The sequence below is a fragment of the Gasterosteus aculeatus genome, chromosome 4 (genome assembly GCF_964276395.1).
Source record: "Gasterosteus aculeatus chromosome 4, fGasAcu3.hap1.1, whole genome shotgun sequence".
NCBI lineage: Eukaryota > Metazoa > Chordata > Actinopteri > Perciformes > Gasterosteidae > Gasterosteus > Gasterosteus aculeatus.
In genome coordinates, this window is record NC_135691.1 from 28,697,992 (window position 1) to 28,720,101 (window position 22,110).

The 22,110-nt window shown below is 43.0% G+C and overlaps 1 protein-coding gene across 5 annotated transcripts in view; it reads right to left on the reverse strand.

The window, feature by feature from the left end:
- Positions 1-1,441: 1,441 nt before the first annotated feature.
- The window catches only part of tfec (transcription factor EC), a 34,793-nt gene continuing 14,124 nt past the window's right edge, over positions 1,442-22,110 (reverse strand). Inside the window, exons 1-8 of one of the 5 annotated variants that reach the window (XM_078101799.1) lie at positions 21,518-21,693; positions 8,806-9,060; positions 8,018-8,119; positions 5,866-5,911; positions 4,823-4,879; positions 4,650-4,725; positions 3,558-3,705; positions 1,442-2,800 (exon numbers count right to left, since the gene is read on the reverse strand). In XM_078101799.1, coding sequence (XP_077957925.1) covers positions 2,315-2,800; positions 3,558-3,705; positions 4,650-4,725; positions 4,823-4,879; positions 5,866-5,911; positions 8,018-8,119; positions 8,806-9,060; positions 21,518-21,544 — 1,197 coding nt within the window. In that variant the 5' untranslated portion in view covers positions 21,545-21,693 and the 3' untranslated portion in view covers positions 1,442-2,314. Of the gene's footprint in view, positions 2,801-3,557; positions 3,706-4,649; positions 4,726-4,822; positions 4,880-5,865; positions 5,912-8,017; positions 8,120-8,805; positions 9,061-9,529; positions 9,854-11,864; positions 11,964-12,519; positions 12,850-21,517; positions 21,694-22,110 lie in introns of those variants that run through there. The other 4 variants (XM_040175059.2, XM_040175060.2, XM_040175057.2 and 1 more) reach the window with 4 other exon arrangements.

A 22,110-nucleotide genomic window follows, 5' to 3' on the forward strand; every position in this document is an offset into this window, starting at 1 on the left:
TTTTCCATTTTAGACTTGTTTTATTAATGCACGGCTATAAAACTACATGTTGATGAATGACTAATGGGGGCCGAAGGTTTTTGATCAGTGTTTTCCAAACAAACTTTATTAATATTACACTTTGTGATCACATTCCTACACCATGAAAGGACACAACGCTGCTTACCTCAGAGGAAACTTTCCCAGCCCGTACAGCGGCTCTTTATTCCTCCACGTTTTCATTCATATTCATCCTCGAGGGCTCCTCGGTTCACGGAGGCCTCATCAGAATTATTACTCCTCCTCTTCTTGTCTTTATTATCTAATTTCCCTCCTCTCTCCTCCTTTCTGCCACTCATTGCCAATCAGCCGCACTCGTAACTTTTCACGCTTTGTTCTCTCTTTTAGCCTGTTGCTGTCCTGCAGTATGATTTTGCAGCCTGATCTCCAAAACCTGTTGTATATACGAAAAATGTATATACAAAAATCTTTAACATACCAATTTCGTAGTGATACATACAAAATAAATACGGACTGCAACTGATGACGTCACCCTATTCAAAGTGAATGGGGACCTGCACCCTGTAAACACACTTTGTGAAGTCTAACGATGTAAAATAAACGTGTTATGATTGCATTTTTAACAAGAAATCAATGTTAAATTGTAAGAATACAATACTAGCCCTAACCCCCTCAAAAAATCCGACATGGCGGAGAGACGTTCACTCAAGAATCAGACATGGTCCGCCATGTTGATCACTCAAGGGGTGTGGTTAACCACCGCAGTTCGTATGTATTGTTACGAATTTGTATGTTCAAGATTTTCGTATACATTTTTACAAACAGGTTTTGGAGATCACGTTGGATTTTGCCCTTTACCATGTAATGGGAAAATGATATGTGACCCATTTCAATGCTTCATTTGTATAACCAGTTTATTAGTTGCAAGTGGTTAGATCACAAAGGCCCTGACATAAGAACTGATGTCTCCCACTTGGATTAGATGTTTCCACCGTCATAGTTGTAGAGATTGAACAAAGTTTTTGTTATGTCTATGACCACCTTTGTTTTAGCATGTTGGGAGAGCAAGGACACGGTCAAAGAGCTGACGTGTCTTACATGGATAAGATGTTCCCAGTACCCTGACTCTAGATACTCAACAAGATGGTTAAAGGTTTCTGTTGACGCCACCGATATCTAAACTTAGGTATAAGAACTGCCTCGATGTGTTGGGGGAAAAAAGGAGGTTCTTGACAGTCTATTGACCACATAGCTGTTGTGACCCTTTTTCCCTTGCAAGGAAATAAACGGAGAAAAGACACACTTGACTCAGAGCCTTTGTTTCTTACTTAACGATTGTCTGTGCAAAAACCTTGTATCATCATGCCCCTAATGTGTTGCACTCCCTGTACACTTAACAATAGAGCAGAGTGTGAGACATGTACATGTGTGTGTACTTGTATTTTGGTTCCATTCTTTTCTGTATTTTTTATTTCGGTTGTACAACTGCAGACATCTTGTCTGTGAGATTGAAACAATACGCCAAAATACCATTTACCAAAAAGGGGTTTATTATATTGTTTCCCACCCCTATACGAAGAATAAAAAAGTAACATGTTGGATAATAATATATATATATTTTTCACAAAATAATGGATTAAAACGTATATAAATACAAAAGCAATTATATGACAAAACACTTGAAGGACGCAGACAAGACATGTTAGGCATTGCAGCGAGGACGTCCGTGTTGATCCCATGTTGAAACTTGAAATTGGAGTAAGGCACATCACTGTTTACAGTCCTTTGAAAGTAGTATTTTCATTTCATTCATGGAGAATTCTGGCTGCATTTCTGTGATTATTTTGCACGTATTACAGTGTACAGCTACCACAGTGTTAACCAAAAACAACGGACAGTCATTTATATCACGTACTAAAAAGGCTTATAAATGTCTCCCTTTTTCTTGTGTGTCTGTTTCAGTTCTGTCCGGGAGGCAGAGAAACAAGTTCATTGTCTGTTGTGAGGTAAAAAAAAGAAGAAAAAAAAGTAAAAAAGTAGCAGGTGGAGGAGCAGGAGGTCCTTGAGCCGCTTCTAGTCCCGCTGAGCTTTGAAGCTTTGGGACCAATCCAGCTCGAACATCACACCCGATCAGCAGGAACCACGCACTTTATTTACAGTTGGCACTTTGAGAGGCGCTGCCGGGTCAGTTAGCTCGTCGCTTAAATGACACGCGACGCTGCGAGCGTTCGTCATTGTGCGTCCGGAGCCGCCAGTCAGTCTTGCAGAGACTCGCGCCCAACGGTGATGTCACGAGAAGGCAACAAGGTGGCCCTTATAGGTCGTCGCCCTCGTCCGAGCTGAAGCTGCTCCGGCGGCTGCTGTCCTTGGACGCGGCCTCGGGCGAGCCGGCCGAGAGCAGCGGGTCGGCGCCAAACGGCGAGAGCGGGTCGTCCATCAGGATCTCGTCCAGCCGGTGCTCCTCCTTGAGGGTGGCGCTGAAGAAGTCTGTGAAGTGGGACAGCGGGTCGGAGAAGGTGGTGCAGCCGTCGGCGCCGGGCATGTGATCGTGGGGCCCGGGGAGGGACGGCGGCACGCCGGCGATCCTCTGAAGGTAGTCGCCGTTGGGGTCCTCCTGGTAGAGCGGCGGCTGCTGGGCTTGCTGGGTTTGCTGGGCTTGCTGGGCTTGCTGGGTTTGCTGGGCCTGGGGAGACGACTGGAGCTGCTGCGGTTGTTTGAGGAGCTGCGAGGTCGGTTCTGCGGCCCCCAAGGCTGACGCCATGTTCGGGAGGCCGTGTGCTCGTGCCTGGATCTCGAGCTCCTGGCAAAGGAATCACGAGTTAAATATCCCCTCACTCGTCCAGTTCTCATACTCATGTGTGAATACCGAAAGATTGCAACGTGCTCGATTACGAGCAGAGACACCACTCCTCATCTCGTCTACAAACCGAGGTCGCGGTGAGCCGGCCTTCTGGATTTTTTGGGTGTTGGCTGCACTCGTCTCCCACGTACACTTTAATCACCGCATATCATCAAAACCGTTCAGTGACGTCACGAATGGTTGTTGGTTATGTTTTATTGTTCATGTATACTTTTGTCATCTCTGAAGACGATTACAGATTTTGGGATCCTTCCTGTCAATGACGTAAATTCAGGTAAACCGCATCCTTCCCTCTCCTACGCATCTCTTTCATTAGTTCTCGTAATCTGTTTTTTTTTAACCTGCGGCTTTCTGGCCGAACCAGCTGAGTGCATTGTTTTTTTATTCATGAGGAAATGCACACTGACCTACGTGAGATGGAGAGCAGTGGAAGGACCCCATGGAAACGCCAGGAGTTAAGAGGAGGGGTTTAGTCTTCGGAGATGGAAATTAGTTTAGGTTGTGGGGTTGAAAACGTTGTAATTGGAAATTAGTGCGAAGGCCGATTGAGCCAGATGCGGTCGACTGTGTGAGCCAAGAGGATCTTGGGCGTAACTAAACATTTACGATATATATACAGTATATATAATATTCAGTGCTACAATCGTGATTTTGTTGGACTCAATCCGTGTTGTTATCGCCGGAGGGATTTTTTTACCTGGATCCTCAGCAGAAGTCTCCTGTTTGCTTGCTCCAGCTTTTTCTGACGGCTCTCCAGCTCCCGCGCATGCTGCTGCTCCTTCTGCAGCCACCTTATGTACTCCACCGAGGCCTTCAGGATGGTGCCTTTGTTCCAGCGCATGTCCCTGCAGAAAGGGAGGAATGTAAAACATAACCTTTTACACAGAACCCCCTGATGTCGGCAGAATATCCTCCTGTAATAATAATGGGGGGAAAAAAACGGGGGAAAGTTTTAACTCTGAGGTTTTTTCCCCTTTTATGAAATGAATACGAAATGGAGATTTACATGGTGCAATTATTCATCCTTGGACATTACATGGGGACACTGAATGGGAATTTTAATAGAATAGTTAAGTAGCTATGCGGAAAGTCCATTCTCGTACCTCCTTGTTCAGTAAAATTAATCCTCGAGTAAAAATAGGTGAGGGGAAAATGAGCTAAGTAGGGAGACGGAGGAGAAAATGGAGCATCGGACATGAGGTGCTAGAGTGCAAGTCATTCTTCTGCAGATATTATTGCTTTCGCTAAGAAGTTAAGGGAACCTGCATTAAAATTGTCCATCTCCACACGGGCGAGACGTTGGTCTGATCAGCGCTAATAATCTCTTTTATCTCGCGTTAATGGCACAGTGACAACGACGAACCTTCCATTTAAATTTGAGGCAAAGTTCAATTGCAAAAGATGGCCGGTGGATTTTCAATTCACCTCCACACTCCATCGCTGTGTTCCAATTGCGCTTCAAACTTTGATTCAAATGGTGTGGCCTGCTTCTTTGCATTTGACCCTTTCCTCATCATTCATGCTTTGAGCCGAACTGCTGGGACCCAGCGAGATGATGTACAGCTCTCGGAGCGTGGACTACAATGGAAGTTCAAGTGCACCCTTGAAATATGACTGCTTGAGTACTCATTTGAATTCAATGAACAACGTTTAGTGTCTTTGTGCTTAGAATTTAATACGCTCTCCCGGCAGACTAAGTCCTGCAGTTGTTTCAGTGACGTAAAGTAAAGAGAAGCAGGGGTATTTTTATTTTTTTTCTCCATAAATACATTCATATCTAGCAACTTACGGGTCGTTCGACTTGGGTATGAGCGTCCCCAGTTCTTTAATCCTGTAGTTGATGTTGTATCTTCGCCTTCTTTCAACTAAGGAAGCAGAACCAAAAAAAATGATTACGGCTGCCTTCGGCTGCCATAAAGGCATTTTTGGAGGGTGAACTGTGAGCGAGCGAGAGACACTTACTGAGATTGTGGTTGTCTTTTTTCTGCCTCTCTTTGGCCATCACTCTTGTGTCGTGCACTGCGGAAAAATAGTTGGTCACAGAGGGACAAAAGCAAAATCGATTAGCAACGCACACTAATTTAGAAAGCGAAAGACAACCAACGGCAAGCGCTACAAAAGGTCCAGTCAGCAGACGCACAATCAGTTGTTTTGAGGGAGTTCAGTGTTCAGAGTTCAGTGCCGGGGTCAGCCTGAATTTGGAGTTTCTGTGCACACCAACAGACACAAGCCAGATCACCCTACACACACACACAAAGTCACGCATACACGCACACTCTGAAAGAGCCCAATTTATCCCCTCTGCCATGTGTGAAGCCCATTGTGGGGATCACTTTTAAACCACCATAATCAAGACAGTTTAACAAATTCACTAATCTGTCCTGGAGGACAAAAATGCCACAGCATCCATATTCGTACTCCACATTCTTCCAAATTACGTAATTGGGGACCTGAGATTGGATTTCTCAATTTGTCTCTGTTGATTCAATCAAGACAATTTAAACTCCGTGGAACAGCCCATTGTCTTCTCGGCCCACACACAAATGAAACGAGTAGCAATTTACTCATTTGCCTGTTGAGGCTGAAGGGGCTCTTTGGGCGTCCTTTCTATTTCCTAAATCAATTAAGCATGTTTCCTTGATGCATGACATTAATAAGAAATGTCTTAAAGGGTCCTTTGTTCTTTTTTTGTGTTTTTGCAACGTGACAAAAAAAAGTCTACACGTTTCTACAGGTTATTAACAGAGCCAGTGACACGCGGGGTAGCTTTCAATCACTGCTCACAAATCGGCCCGGACATTTGTCTTTATTTTGACTGACACTTAATTGGACTCGAGTTCTTTTTAGCACCCATCTAGAGTTTGAATCTAAAAACAATGCATTCCTTTTTTTAGCTAAATTCTACAGCCACCGTGAAAAATGGTTGTTCATTGAGGGGTTCGTTGTTTGATCAATGCTATAGTTCATATCCGTGTGAGCTTATTACACCAATAAGGGCTACATACCTGGCTCACCCCCATAGACATCCAGCATGCTGCCACTGAGGGAAACCTGGGAGGGAGAGAGAGAGAGAGGAGAGGAGGGGAGAAAGACAAATTGTCAGTCACCGGGGAAGAGAATTTACAAAAGAATTTGCATTCACTTTAACAACAGCCACAACACAAACAGTTGTGTTTCACCGCTGTGTGCCTTTGTCTGTCATTGACAAACACGACAAGAGGCCAGTGTAACGATCAGAGCGCTCGCGGGGGGGAGGTTGTCGGGGGCCCCCGGGCCTCCGGCTTTTCGGGGGCTCCCAGCAGGGGAGTTGCAGCATCCGCATGCGGCCTCAGCGGGAACGCGCTGTACTGCGTCCGTGAGGCGCTGCCGGCGTCAGGTTGCCCTGTCGTTCAGCGTCATTGCAGTGAAAAAAACAAAAACAAAAACTTAACCTTGGTGAAGCCAGGTCAATGAAGGGTCACCCCCCCCCCGTACCCCCCTCTCTCCTCCATCAAAGACTAACCTCCAACCCAAGCTTGCGGCCATCTGAGGTTTGGTTTGTTCCTTAAGTTGTCCCTTGATCTGCCACCCCCCCCCGACATTTTCTAAACCCCTCCACTTGAAAGTGCTTCTACCACAGAGATGTGCTCTGTGTTAAGTATAGCATCCCATTAGATATTTAAAAAAAAAAAGGCTAGCTAGGTCAACTGCTTGAACAAGGACAAAGTTGTTTTCGGCTCTCCGGTCTCTAGTCTGGGAAAGCGTGCAGCGGTTGTGTGATAATGACGTGTTTTCACGGACTGGGGAGATGTCGAGATACTGCGCGCTGTCACACGCGTGTGACTAATTTGCATTTGTGTATTGATGGGAAAACGCTGCGGAGGCCACCATGCGTTCCCCGTTGCGTGCAGACCATTTTGTCCACGGCGGGATGCGTGTCAAATGTAAGGGGCCAGAGCGGTGAACGTGATAAGGGTGCATGTCGACTCAGGCGAAGGGAGGGAATGGAGAGTGAAAAGAAGAAACAAAACAGAGGAAACTGCGGACATATCAGATATCGTCAGTCCTTTTAGTTGGCTTTTTTTCTTCTCCTATTATCTCACCAAGATGGAGGAGGAAGGTACAGAAGTACTTGAATGAAAGATTGCAACAATTCCCCTCCTCTTGTAATCACTTGAGTCCTTCTCCCGTCCGTCTTCCGGGATGCGTTGACGCTGCGTAGCGACGTGACGCATCGTACCGTGTGACTAATTAGGATGAAGCGATCCCTTTAAACCTGGTATAATTTCCGAACAAGCCCACGGGGAGTGTATGCATTAGCCCAATCCAATGGCTCAGTAACTCTCCCCAACAAAATCTTCTCCTCACTCCTCATTTCAACCCCTCCACGCCTCATCTTGTCCTCCCCCTTCTCATTCCTTTTTGTATCACAGTGTCTGTTGTGTTTCGCTGCGCGTCACTTTATCAGTGTGTGTGTGTGTGTGTGTGTGTGTGAGATTCTGTGAGAGTCTCTGTCCTCTCTGTATTTAAGGAGTTAGGCCAGATTGGCAGCGCTCCCATCACACAAACTGTCCCTGTATTTGCTTCAGGTGTTGCTACGTTCTCTGGCCAAATGCAACCCTTGTCCTACATTTTTGTCCGGAGTTTTTGAATTCCTCCCTGGCCATGAATCTCTGATAGTACTTGTCTGTGGTGCCACTTCTTGTTGGTTGTCTTCCTCATGTTGAAGCATTATTAGACAGTGACCGTTGATTCAGCTTCTTTTAGATTAGGTTTAGGTTCTTTTAGGTGTCTACCTGCGTTGACAAAACATCCTCCTTTTTAAACCTAATCTGTGTTGTTGATCTTCTTGAGTAATGTGAGAAATGTTGCTAAGCCTCGATGAACTTTCACTCATCTCCAGACTTAAGCTGATCCCAAACTAAGACAGGTCCCTTTCTTCCCACGCAGGTCAAGCATGCTCCTAAATATTTCGGTGGAAATGACGTAATCTCACTTTCAAGTCAGTGTTGAATTTAAGAGGCCGGAGCTATTGGTCCTGCACACATGTGAGCAGGTTAACAAATTAGGGACTGTGCAGAAATGAACACAGTACACCTTAAAACTGTTACACACATTATCCGTAGTACATTCTGACACCAGTGTTACTATGTAGCTGTTAGTCTAAATCATACTTACATTGTTTTGCATCATGAGGTTAGGCTCCATGCAATCCAAGCCTCCGTCATTGAAACCGGATTCAAGACTAATCAGGTCATCAATGACCTCATCCATTGGGAACTAAAAGAAAACGGTCATTTCAGTGTACTCATAGAAAGACGGGTGATGTTTGTGCCAGAAGATCTGTACTGTCCAAATCTCAACACTCAAAAATAGACATAAGGAAAAGGGAGGGAGGGTGAAGAGACTAATTCAATAACAAACAAGTTCTCCAAAGGAAAGGAAAAAACATGAACCTGTTATCAACCTAGTTTCCTCCTTTGAGACGGTTCTCTCATCAGAGACTGCATGTCTGAAGTTATTGATGGGCACATCAGAGGGAGAAGGAGATCAATAATGGCTTGACTTTGGTGAGATGATTAGATAGAGCTACGATCTCAAAACCCAATCCACATTGAAATTGTACAGGTTGACTGTGTCCAAACAAAGAGTGAAACATCACCTTATCCCTCTAAATGGCAGGACAAAGACGGGCTAAATTCTTACAAATCTCATTATAGCAAAACAATACATTTCCTTTGAGGCAAAGATGGAGATTTTACAGGAAAACATGTCAAGAAAGTTGCGAAATCTACAAAAATGACGCCAATGTCTGGTGCGGTATGTGCACCATACTTTCCAGTTCGTTTCACGCAATTTCCCTCTTCCAGTTTCTCCTGGGTACATTCTGCGTTTCCTCAATTTTCGGTTTCATTTATTCAGCAACATCCTGATTCGCGGCTTCTTTCTTCCGTAAGTCCACTCACCTCGCTGTCGTGACTGGCCATGCTGAGCAGGGTGACGGGGCTGTTGGGGTTACTGCCGTCGCTGACGGGAGGCATGTGTCCGTTCCTCATGATCGGCACGGTGCCCAGCGGCTGGCCGGAGGCGTGCGGGTGCAGAACGGCGTGTCCCTGCCCGGCCGACGAGGCCAGTTTGGAGCCAAGGGTCAGGTACTGCTTGACCTGCTGATTCTGGGTCTGGTGGAGGTGGAACTTGGAGTTCTCCAGGTGGTTCTGTACCTGTACCAGGAAAAATAAACGAGTTTAGTTAGTTGAGTTGAGTACAAAATCAGACGGTCCGATGATGGTTTCTCACGCCACTGAGACAGCGCTGACTAAGAACGCATGCAGAAGAGATGCGGTCACAGCAGCTGCCGGCTTTTAATCCAGCACACGGGAATTGTTTGTACCATTTTCCAGTATTTTCCATTATTAGTCACTGATGCAGAGAAAATTAACAGACCAAACACTCTTTACTTTGCATTTACTGTCAGATTTTGACTGAAAAATGTGGTGGATTTTAAAATATTTGCCCGAGAATCCAACAATAAATGATATTAATCAGCAGTGTATACATATACTTGAAGCCAGTGGTCAAAACTGCCAAACCTGCAATAAAAGCCTTACAAATGTGTTACATTGGAAAACAAGCTTAACTGTTCAACAACATTTTTTCACCAAGTAATATTCAAAATGTTGTTGTCCTTACATTTGAAGCTCTTGTCGCATCCCGCATTGTGTAGTAACTGCAGCCAGTTAAGTGTGGCATTCTCAGAAAAGCAGTAGTCTTCGGATTGGTTTGTTTTTGTGAAGCAGCGAGTCAACTTTAAGGATCCAAAATCTGCTGCTGCTGCAATCCTGTTGAGCTACGGACTCCTCGGCAAGTGTCTGTTCTGCCCTGTCCCCTACTAAAGTCTTATAAAGCGCCCTAAGTGAACTAATTAGCCACAAAGCTGGGGGTAAGCCTTTATATTGCATAGCAGGATAATCACTTCAAACACTGAACTGTCAGATCACCTGGGGTTTGATGACTGCAGGATATCTGCCTGTAGCGTCCGTCCCTAAATCATCTGGACCGCCCTTTGCTGTCAGACTGACCAATCAGTGATCAGCTTACATCGTCCTCTATGGCCTGCTCCAGGGGTTGTGGCAGCACAATTGACCCTTGTTCCCTTTTTAAATAACTCTAAAGCCATTTTTAACCAAGCCTTTTTATTCAGTCACGTATTAGCAATTTCCCCAAACAATAACTCTAATGAAGCTATTTTGAGGTATTTATTATTGTATTTGAGGGCCAATTACAGAGCAAACATGCAGTTTACATTTTGTATGCATCTTTAACTTTGATATTTCGTTGTTTCTTTTGTTTGTTTACATATATATATATATATATATATATATATATATATATATATATATATATATATATATTCTGGTCTAAGTATGACTGTGGATGTGAATTAACTTCATGATTACACGGCTGCTATTTTGCTAAATGCAGAGGAGCAACAATGCTTGGGTTTTACTTTATCAGATTTACTGAAATAGACTGGAAGATGACCTTAAGGTCATATGATATTGAAGAAGAACATTGCATTATCTCTGCTCCCATATTAGTGTTCTTTAGCTTTGATCATGCCTGTACTACTACTACTACTAAGTATCACATGTACAGAAGTGTCATACAGGTAGTAAGTCATTCAGAAAGGAAATTATGAAATGACTTAAGCTACCATTAGCTGCTTCAAAGGGCTACTACAACAAAACACAGACTGAATCCATTCGAACAGCTGGATTTTTTGTTGTATCTTGTTTTCACATTTTAAAGAGCAGCGTTTTTCAGTCGCAAAAGCTCCGAACTTTCTGGAAATGGCGGAATGGGTTGCTTGCCATCAAGCGACCTGCTATGTGTTTTTCTGGGTTATATGTCAGCACTGCTTAATCGCAGGGGCCTTCAGCAATGCCAACTTCTGCATTGAAACTCAGCAATAAATTCCCCCCGTCAGCTAGCCTTATTCACCCCTCGTCCACCTAACTAAGAACGGGCTCGTCACAATACTCAACTTGTCAGTACTGACTGAGAGCTCTTATCTGACTCCTCCAGGCCCAACAAGATACCAGTTGTTAGCCAATCAACATTTCTTTTCCACTACGGAGAGCAGGAGGGATGCCAGGTCCGCTGCACACCACATCTGCTTTGTGTGACAGCGGTTTGTCCTGGTTTCACTTCAGCTTTCTCACTACTGTAAATGCCGGAGACACACTTGTTATCCACTTATGGGGATCTGATTAGATTTGTGAGGTAATGGTGCTTCAGTCGCTGAGGCCAACCTCGACAATGGCATGCCTGTGTATGTGTGAAGGGGACATGGGGAGAGTTATCAATGCCGACCATACACATGGGACAGGAATGAGATACGAATCTAATCAATCAAGGTTCAGGTTTGGGATTGTAGTGACTATTCTGAGGTTTAAGACACTTGATTTTTTTTTTCTCACTCTCAACGTGGCTACGTGCACCTGCCACAACAATCGCGGTAGTGTTTGACGTTACTGGTGGAGAAGAGTCACAGCTTCGCTTTCCGTTTGCACAAATTTGAACAGTTATCACTAACATGCTATCTCTTATACAGTGTACAGGAATACGATTCACTAATATCAGAGCAGTTGTTACTAAATGCATTTGAATATTCATTTTGTCGTTGAATGTTGGAATAACACAATGATATTCGTTCGGTTTGAGTTTTCAGTTTCTATCTCCTTTTAAAAGTTATAAACTTCACCGTGTTGATGAGATCAGATGCTTTAGATTAGAACATTCAAACCTCTAAAATGAAGATGGTGTAGCCAGACTGCAACTATGTCAAATATATAATGACAACAATATCCCTAAAATACAAACTATCAATCCTATTTTAAAGGACAAGCTGTACATTCCAAATCACCTATTGGAAAACGAAAAGTCTACATTTCTTACAAACACGCACACACACACGGACGATCATGATTTCATCAGCCTCTATCTGTATAGTGGTGTGATTTACCTCTCTTAAAAGGTGTTTTTTCGTCAGTCCCACTGAACGAGCTGCACTCACACTGCCATCGCAACAGAAACACTCACAGGTGTCTCCTCCGAATGAAAAGCTCTTGCTTAACTCAGTTTCAGTCTTGCCCAAGTTCTCCTTTCACTTCAGAAAAAAAAGCCGACTTATGAAACACTGGGTGATGGTGACATTAACAATCTGTACAAATTATGGACAAAACCTAGTATAGGTTGTTTGGATTCATTTCTGTCGTTGTATTCTTACAACATACTGACATACTGAGAGAGTGCTGATGCTCAGCTATCCTTTCCCCACCTTGAATCAGATATAAGACCTAACTAGTACAAAAAGCCTCCACAGACGTGCTCACCGTATTTTTTGCTGAGCCTGCGAACCACCAAATAGCTCCAACCGCACACCCCAGATTGTGAAATGTGAAGGAAGATAAGACTGGGACTAGAAACCGATCACCAAATGTGCATTCCACCATGGCTATTCATTTATTGTTAAGTGTCCTTCGTCTCTTTATAAAGCACGGACAATGTATTTGTCTCGCGCGCAAACACCAACAACTGTGCACACAGTCACACAAACACATTGTATACCTGACCTGGTCCCGATTTGACCGGTCTGTGGTTCAGTCGATCCGCCTTACCTGTAGAAGTTGGATCTCTGTCAAGGTGGTCACTTTGACCACGCAACAGCGACTCATGGCTCCCAGAGTTGCAGCGTCTAAACGGCAGGTTCTTGCAGAAGAACGTGAGCTGTCGCAGCTTTAGCGGCGCCTCATTCACACAAGGGGAGAAGAGGAAGGAGAAGGAGAGATGTACCGCAGCCTCTTTCCTGAGCTTTTGCAGAAATATCGGAAAGGAACGCATGACACATCAGCTTATTTGGGAGCCACACGGGCCACTTCCTGAGTGTGTGTGTGTTGTGCTTTTGGTCCGGGGGAAAAAGGCCTGACAGAGGCAGAAATACGGACGGCAGTTAGGGGGTTTGGAGTGTGCATGTGTAGGGGTGTAATGAGTGGACAAAATGTGAGTTCCTGCTTGTGGATCACCGCACTTTCCTTCCTGCAGAACATCCAGCCCAGCTCAGCACATTCTCCCAGGTTATCTTATTGACACCGACTTCCCTTGGACGACTTTTTAACCATCAGACTGCACAGATTCAGCTGAGGAAATCTGCGCTTGTCTGCAAATATACCAAAACACGCAAATGTGCACTCGCACACGGTTGTTATCAGCGACCAAGTCACTGTCAGACCATTACAAAGGGCAATGCAGGGCTTCCCAGAATGCCTCACAGAGAATCCCTGGACACAGCAAAACAAAACGGGGTCATTGCAAATCTATCACACCTGTACCTGGTCTATGGAAGTGATTTCCTCAGTTTGTATTTTAGCTTCCTGTGTCCCGGTATCATTTTGCTGCTATTTGAGGGTCAATTTGACACATGCATGAGTGTGTGTGTGTGTGTGTGTGTGTGTGTGTGTGTGTGTCCATGTATCTGAATGGACACCCCTGTGTTTTCTATCCTTACAATTTTAGCATTACCCACGTGTATATTTTTCTGCTTTTTGTTTATTTGATGTCCGCACCGCATTCTATCACATGCAGCCAAATTCCTACCTGGCCATTTTCGTCTCATCTCGGGGCAAGCCACAAGTGCTCACCTTTGTTAGTCCCCCCGCATGGCATGTTTTAAACATCAGGGACTTCCTGTAAGAGTCGGCCTGCTTCTGAGACAACACTTCAAAGTGCAGCTACCACATCTGAGGACTGTTTTATCCTGCTAGAAAAGGAATGCGTAATGGACACGGCACCACTGCACTTTTAATGATTATCATATGAATTAAATATTACAGCTATTTTAACTGGATACATGTGAAACTGTGTGTCTGTGTGTGTGAGAGAGAGAGAGTTTTGTGTGTACTTGTACATTTATCAAATAGTACATTCATGAAAATGGTCTGCCTTGACATTGGTGTGAAAATGTATCAAAATGCATTCTCAGAGTAAAGAAGGAACATTAGCTAAATACCTGGTGGGATTATCATTGTAATAAAATGATCTGATGGATTTAGCTTTAAACCATTTTCCAAAACAGAGCAGGTTTATTCTTTAGTCCTAAGAAATGCTCTTATCTCTACAAATTTGATAAGGGCTGGATGAAAATGTGTCGTTGCTTCTAAAACTTGCTTGAGTGCCAAGGTTTTGTTTAAAGAAAACTTAAAAAGGTCAAATAATATATGTAATATAATACAATATTAGCACTGTACTGTTTCTTCACTGTTTCTTTTTCTTATTTTTTTAAAGTGATTTGTTGTCTTTTCTCATCCGGAGTCTGAAATAAAGTTTGATTGATTGATATTACACAACGTTCCAGACGTTCTCAAGTGAACAGAGAGCCGAGTAAGAGAGGGAGGAAACCGGATGAGGGGGATACGGTGCAGCCTGTGCTCTGCGGCACCACAAAACAGATCCAATTAGTCAAAATGGAATAATATAATTTTAATACTAAATCAGTCGGAGTACATTATTTTTTGTGTGTGCAGTGAAAGGGGGCCTGTTCTCGGCAGAACCTGAGAGATCGTAGAGCTTCTACATGAGTGCATGCATGCACACGGTCCCTCAAGGACACTCACACAAAAAACACTAACCAAGGTCCTTGGATGTCCTTTTGCATGGCCCCTAAACTAGTGTGCGTGCTTGTGTGTGTCAGTACTCCAACCTCTCTGGTTCACTCACACATAGTATTCTGCATACAGTTTCTAGAAGTATGATCATACCTCATCAATTAGAGTCCCGATCACTTATATTCTTTTATTTCAGTCGTATTCTTGTTATCCGGTTGCTACCTATGAGCATTTCCAGGCCTCAAATAACTCAAATACCTTGACATGCCAGGCTAAATGCTTGTTAGCAAACACCAAGCTAATAAAGTTAACATCAGATGATAACATCTGAACATGTTGCATTACTCAGACTGCACTTTTAAGCAATTTCTAATAACGTCACTGGTATTAGCTTAGTTTTTTGTTGAATAATTCAACAATAGTTCAACAGAATTTGGTGAAATATATTTTTTAAAAAGATCATTTTCGACGCAACATAAATGCACTCAGTTCAAAGAGATATCAGTCGGAAAGCTGATAAACCATCATATGTCACTTTTCTTTACAAGTAGTAAAATAACAATAAACTCGAATTAGAAACGGATATCAGCTGCAGCTATCTTCTGAACAAATCGATACGTTTGATACACGCTGTTTGGGGCACACAATGGCACAACATTTACACAAAGTCTGTCCATTCGTTCATCAGGATCAATCAATTTTGTCACCTAATTATTGCATGCTTTATCAAACACTACAGTCCTATCTTGGGCCAACAATATTGCCTAAAATCCTAAAGTTTCACGTAATTTCTTCTGCTTGAATTAAATCATCCCATCGCCGAAATGTGTTTTATGGTGCTAAAACGACATATATACTTCTAAACAAACAAAGGGTAATGGTCCCCATATCGGTCAAAGGCAGGTCCAAGTCTCATCCACTAAGCTGTGTGCAATACACAGTGTAGAGGATTGTGGGTAAACCGATATGTGGTGGGTGTGTTCCTGAAAGGGGCACCTCATCCCTGACCCTCACTGTCCATTGAGCGTGAACAGAAGAGGCCGGTGCTCAGCGTTGCCTCTCCGAATGATGTCAGAAAGCTGTACTGTAGACAACTTTAATCTCTCACTCTGGCAGACAGTGAAAAGGAGCCCCTGGTGGGCTCCGACTATAACTACGAAGATGAAGTCTTATTAAAATTATGCACATGATTGATTGCGAGACAGTCCCGGCTCGCCAAAGTAAAGGCCTTTCAAGCATGGGCAACAGCCTAAAGAAAAAATGCCCACTGCACTGAGAAAGACGTCCATGTTCCACTCTCCAAAGAAGCTAATGCCGCTCGATCATTCAAAAGAATTTGCTGATTTTGATTATTTTTTTATTTAATTTCCCAGCTAACCCGACAATAGTAAATCAATGGTTACTTTAAAAAGAGGAGATGTAACAGCATCTAAGATAATAAAACCGGTCATATTTGTGTGCGTGTGTGTCCCTGAAACACAAGGGAAATACCACAGTGGGGGGGATTTAGAGATTACAAAGTAAAAATAGGTAAGAAAAAGTTGAAATTTCTAATCTTGTTAGTCACCACCAAACTCAAAAGACAAGTAAGACAAAGAGGAGCAGAGCCAGTGTTTAGACTCATTTTCTGCTTTGCAGTCATTTAGAGGGGGTTCGGATTGGATGATATAAGTCAGTCAAATGTCAGTACACTCGATGTACCGGATGTCTTCTAGTTTTGTTTTTTAGAATAGGAGCAGTCAAAAACTCTGTCTCCGTAATAAAACTCTTGTCATCATTCCTCTACAACATAATGGGGGTCACGCGGGGTTTCAGTAAAACAACAATGAAGAAATCTTGAAATCTCTCACATCTCGCACCAATGTATTGCCCCGTGTCCCCGTAGCACAGCTCCATAGTAATATTCTACATGGCAGACAATGAATCCCCAAGGACGCTCAATAAAAGGCAGGAAGTTGAGATGTATTGATTTCTCCCCATCACAGCTCCCTTAACGTGATTGTGGAAAAATAAATAATGCAAGATATGATGTATTATAAGACCTAAGCAGAAAATGTAATCATCTCTGGCCTTATGCTCTGTTTGAGCAAGTGCTCCCCGGGGAAGAGGTGGGAAACAAGTCCCAGGATTAGGTTCTGGGGTTGGAACCCGGTTTTTATGGAAGGGGGGGGTGTGAAGGGGTTTGGTTTTGAGGGCTTGCCATGCGCGCGTGTGTGTGTGTGTGTTGTATGTGTGTGTCTTGTCCCTTTGTCCTGTCTTGCAGGTCCATGGTAGGAGGAGCTCATCAGCGCAACTAGGAGCACCTGGCCAAGTCTCCTGGTTTCCGCTCGGGCCCTTGGCTGGTTGTTGTTTTTGGAGTCTGTCCTTTTGGTTTACGGGAGCTTTATTAGGTTGATAATGAATTACACGTGCCGTCTACCACCCTGCGTTTCTCTATTTTTGTCGTGGCCCAGGAGCCAGGTCATGACACAAACCACACAGGGTTTGTGTGGTGGACAAAAGGCATGTTTGTTGTCTTACTTTTGCTGGACGTTTCCGTCTCACGCGAGTATGAGCCGCAAACTGACTCAACAAATCTGTAATCTCGTGTGCACGTGTTAGTCTGAGATTTAAGGTTAGCACAAGGGAACTTTCCACCTCCATCACTCTTTCTGGCCCTTTTTTTGTTGCGTTTGACACCAAATGAAACTAATGAAACTTGTGTAAAAGGTGCTTTACAAATACAGTTTACTATTTGTATTTTCTATTCTTACGATTTGTTTGCTTCACATTACAACACACATGTAGAATTACTGGAGCTCTATCTGAAGTCACTTTTACTGTTCACTGCACAAAATGTATTTATTTCTATGCATAACGCTACACTGTATGACGCAATGGTGACACGTCACTCTCAAGTTGCTCAAATCACGTATTAGGGGAATTTACTCTTGTTTTAGTGACCATCCATTATGAGCTCAGGTCAATAGTTCTCCAGAGAAATTCGGAAAAAGTTGTAAAACTTAATTTCTCATTTTATTCATCCTTTACTTTTAGCAGTTTCTACCATTTACTCATTACTTTCAATAAACTATTTGAAAATCACCTTAAGCTAAATACCATAACAAAATATCCCAACACTTTAAGTTAGGGCTTAAGGTCACTTTAATTAATACCTGCTTGCTTGCTAACTAGTTTCTGTGCTTTACATCAACCACAATATGTTCTCTTCAAGCATTACACTTTAATAACTTAATAAATGTTTCTGATCCTGAAAACCATCTCAATTTAATTGACCTACTCCACAATCACAGATAATATACATGCCGATTACTTCATTACATGATGTAGCTACTAGAGCCTGGAAACTTAATGTTTACATTTCCGTATTATTTGCTGGTCTTTTTGCAAATGTCAAAGATAAATAGATGTTTTTTTTTAATTTTTCTAATAATGTAGTTTAAACTTTAAATATTTCAATGCAGCTTCCCTGACCTTTTGAAGCCCGACATGAAAAAAGAGGACGCTGCTCCCCGAACCAACACAAAGTGCATTTGTGACTTAAACTTGCAAGTCCCTGTTCAAAAGACCTTTGGAAGAGATGTATTGATTTCTCCTCCGCCGTTAACTTGATTGTGGGAAATTAAGTAATGCAATAGCTGTTTAATATGAACTAATCATTAAATTAAATCAACTTTGACCTTACCAGAACTAGTCATACATGCTGCCAAAGTGCCAAAGACAAAGAGCTTGTTTGTTTGTGCCTCTGCCGTTTGAGGGAGTAAGCCGCTGTGACGAAGGGAGGAGCGCCCCTGCTCCTCTTCACAGCCACGCATTAGAGGAAGATTGAGTGAGGGTGAGTGAAAGGTTCAGTCGAGCACCCAGATCAGGAAGTTACATCACAGTTAGCTGGAATCTCTCAGGATATATTGTGATTATGTATCCTACACTGTTTGTTGTTTTCAAATAGAAAGTGCAGCTTGTAGTTTTTTTACTAAAGACATGTTGAAATGATCTCTGAAGATCGTTTTATGTTTATCCTTTTTATGTTAATAATTGGCTAATGGTATAAATTTCTGTTTGAGGATTTCTCTGTTTCATTAATTGAATCACGCTACGTCGCCAGTCCCTCTGTCTCATCGCCCCAATTGATGGTCTGAAATAAATTGCGTAATTAGCTGTGCCTGAGTTCAATTTATTTTCCCCAAGTTAGTCGCTACCAGTTCATCCCACAAGTGTGTAGGATGTCTGGGACTGCCAAGTCCTCCCGTGCAGAGGAGCTCGTGCCTCCTCCGATGCACAAGCCAGCCGCTTCTTTTTCACCAAAACTAATCAGCTGCAGCGCTTAACTTGTTTCACACGTGAGACTTGAATGACCTGCACCTGGAGTTGGGCCTGCATGTTTGGTTCAAACCTTTAACCAAGATTGAAGCACTTTATCAGCTTCCCATTGATACATTTTCAAGTCAACTAGCAGCCCTTATTGAAACCTTACTGAAACAGGGTGCCAACCCAGAATATTGTACATGGATGATCCAGCGTTCCGGGACATTTTATCAGCCCCCCAAAAAATGCTTTGAAATAATAAGTAATACGTTTTTTTATTTATTGATTTTGTATCCCAGAGGGCCAGCTGCAACTATGGACGGTGACATACAATTTAGATTATATTCTTTTAGATTTTGGAGTCCAAAGGTCAAGTTCACGGTGACCTTTGGACAGCCTTGGCTCTAAATGCTGCATGGCAGAGGCGTACAACTACGATGGTAATCGTTTTTTTCTACGCATTTTTCTTCTTCATTGGAAAAATACATAATCTTTCAATATGCAATGACGTTCAGAAAAAGCTTCACTTCAAGTCAGAAAAGTTTTTTTTTTCTATGTATCTAGCACAAATGTTTTGGACTTAACGCTGCTTGCTCTCTTCTGCTCCCAGCAGTTCAAGCATGCGTCATCATTTATCCTACTTATGTGTTGAGAATGCAAGAATTAACCAAAACTAATGTTGCTTTACTATTCCCCCCCACAGCTTCCATGAAGCTTTTCCAATGAAAGATCTCATCAGTGAACCAAGAATGACCATAAAACAGTCTGATCACTGTCATCTCAGTGTATTTAAGCTGCACTAACTGTGCAAATACAAGTGTTCCCAGTCTGCAATGAAAATCTATTAGAGAAGAAAGGAACATGCTGATGGTTCTGCATGTTTCAGCCCTTTACAATCAAGCTGTCTACACTTAACATTGCAGCAGGCGATTCTCTCAGACATACGTGTGTGTGTGTGTGTGTGTGTGTGTGTGTGTGTGTGTGTGTGTGTGTGTGTGTGTGTGTGTGTGTGTGTGTGTGTGTGTTAATCACCGAACTATCCAGAGGTCATGAGTGCATTTCGACATCAAGCAAGTCCCACCAAAGTATTTCACCTTGATTTACTTCACCACTTTTTTTTTTCTCTGACTCTGGATACGTCTCTCTCTCTCTCTCTCTCTCTCTCTCTCTCTCTCTCTCTCTCTCTCTCTCTCTCTCTCTCTCTCCTTTTTTCCATCTATGGTTATGTTAATGAACTGATGTGCAGGCAAAGAAGGTACCTTTGCGAGGCTAACGTGAGGCGACACCAATCGTTTCATCACAATGGGAGGCCACGGAGACCAAAAGACTCACTTAAAAGGCCTATTCCAGGGTATTAATTGCTTGACATGGCTCACCCAGGTTTGGGAACACTTTCAAATGAGAATAAAAAAGACAAAAAAAAAGACTAGGACTGAGAATGTACTGTGGTTGGCCGAGAGGATAGACACAAAATGTTTTGTGTGTAACAAGAAGTATTTCTGACAAAATCACGTGCCGAAAAAGTTAGTGTAATTGAGTTAACCATCCGTTCTGCCCCTCGCTCTTTCATGGTGTGTCTTGTTCTGTGCGTGAGTGGGAGTAGTTTCACATGACTTGGGGGGGGTTTGCCCCCAAACTGCGGTTGTTAGCTTGAAAAAAAAAAAGAAGTAAGAAACCAAACAGACAGTCTGATGTGGAGAAAAGTGACGGGGGGGCTGAATACAGACGGAGCATTACGACATCTAGTCCCACTACGTGGAATCACCAGGGGGAAACAGGTCAATGGCAACGCAAAGGAGAGAACGTTATACCGGCGGGGAAAATGGATACTCTAGCAGAATAGAATAGAATAGGTTGTGCTGTTGAAGAAAAATTGCTGAATCTTACACTTCATGCTTCATAAAAGTCAATTAAAACCAACATTTGAAACTATCTACATTGACAGTCAATTTAAGTTGGTGTTCCCTGAACATGCTCAAATGTATGATTTGAAAAGCTGGCCTTGTTTGCCTGATTTTTTGGGGGTCTAATAGATGTGTTTTATATGAATTAAAGAAATCCCACAAATCATCGCTGTCACAATCAAGGTTTGTCCAGAAACCTTTCAGAAGCGAAGAAAGACGTTAATGTCTTCAGCTGTGTGAAAATGCATTACCCAGATAATCCATTTGTTTTTTTACTCACAAAATAAGAAAATTCAATTTCAATTTGGAGAGAGGAGGTTTTCTATCTGACAGTAGCAAAAACTATTTCTGTTATTGTAATACAACATTACCGGTTAAGAGTCTGCACCCATGCAGAAAGTAAATCATTTGCTCCTACTTCGTTTCATCGTGTTAAGTGTTCTGTGTCTCTGCTATGTTTTTAATAACCATTTATTGCCATAACATTTGTCGTGCAGTACTGTGGTCTGGAGATGCCATCTCTAATTTCAGTGTCAAATTATTTTAAGTGAGTCCAATGCCATTTTCGTCTGTGTTTATTTCAATTTCACGACTAACACAGTTGTCAGTCGGAAACAAGGTTGCTCCTTATTTTGAGGCAGTTGAAACCCAGTCAGCAATGCTCGACAAATGAATAGACGTTGCTTGTTGTAGTTGTCTCCATCAGGTCTTACTCGACTGAAACCGCCTCGAGGCCTCGTCACTCGGGTAAATAAGCAGACATCAGAAAGCGTCATGGCGGGCGTGGGTGTGCCGGCTTCACTTACCTGTCCGTACCAGCTATATTCCAGCATCGTGACGACACCCGTGCCGTTAAACAAACGCACGGGAGGAAAACGGCACCTGTGTGTTCTTACACGACAAGAAAAAAATATGGAAGCAAATGCGACCTGTCGCTCTCCTCTGAACACAACTTTACTACTTTTCCCTTCGAGGGATTGATGTCGTCAGGACTTTTTGGGGGGGAGAGGGGGGTCAGGCGAAAGCTAAGCCATCACACACACACACACACATATACACGCACAGACACACACACGTACACGTGCACTGGCAACGAAAAGACACACACACACACACACACAATCACACACGCCCCTGACTCTCCTGTTGAATTTTGGCACTCCCAGGGCTAACGACCTGTTTATAATGAACCTGAACCCATTATTTTGAGTCAATGAATTGAAAGAAATAGGGCAAAGAATGAAAGCTACAGGGCCAATTAACGGCATTCTTTGATGTATTACCCTCGCTCGCCACTCAACCAGACCACTCTGCGCCTTTTTGTCTTTATTCCCCTCTGTTATTCATTAATTATTCTGAGCCGGGTCAGAGTTTGTGTGGCTAATTGTGCAGACCAGTC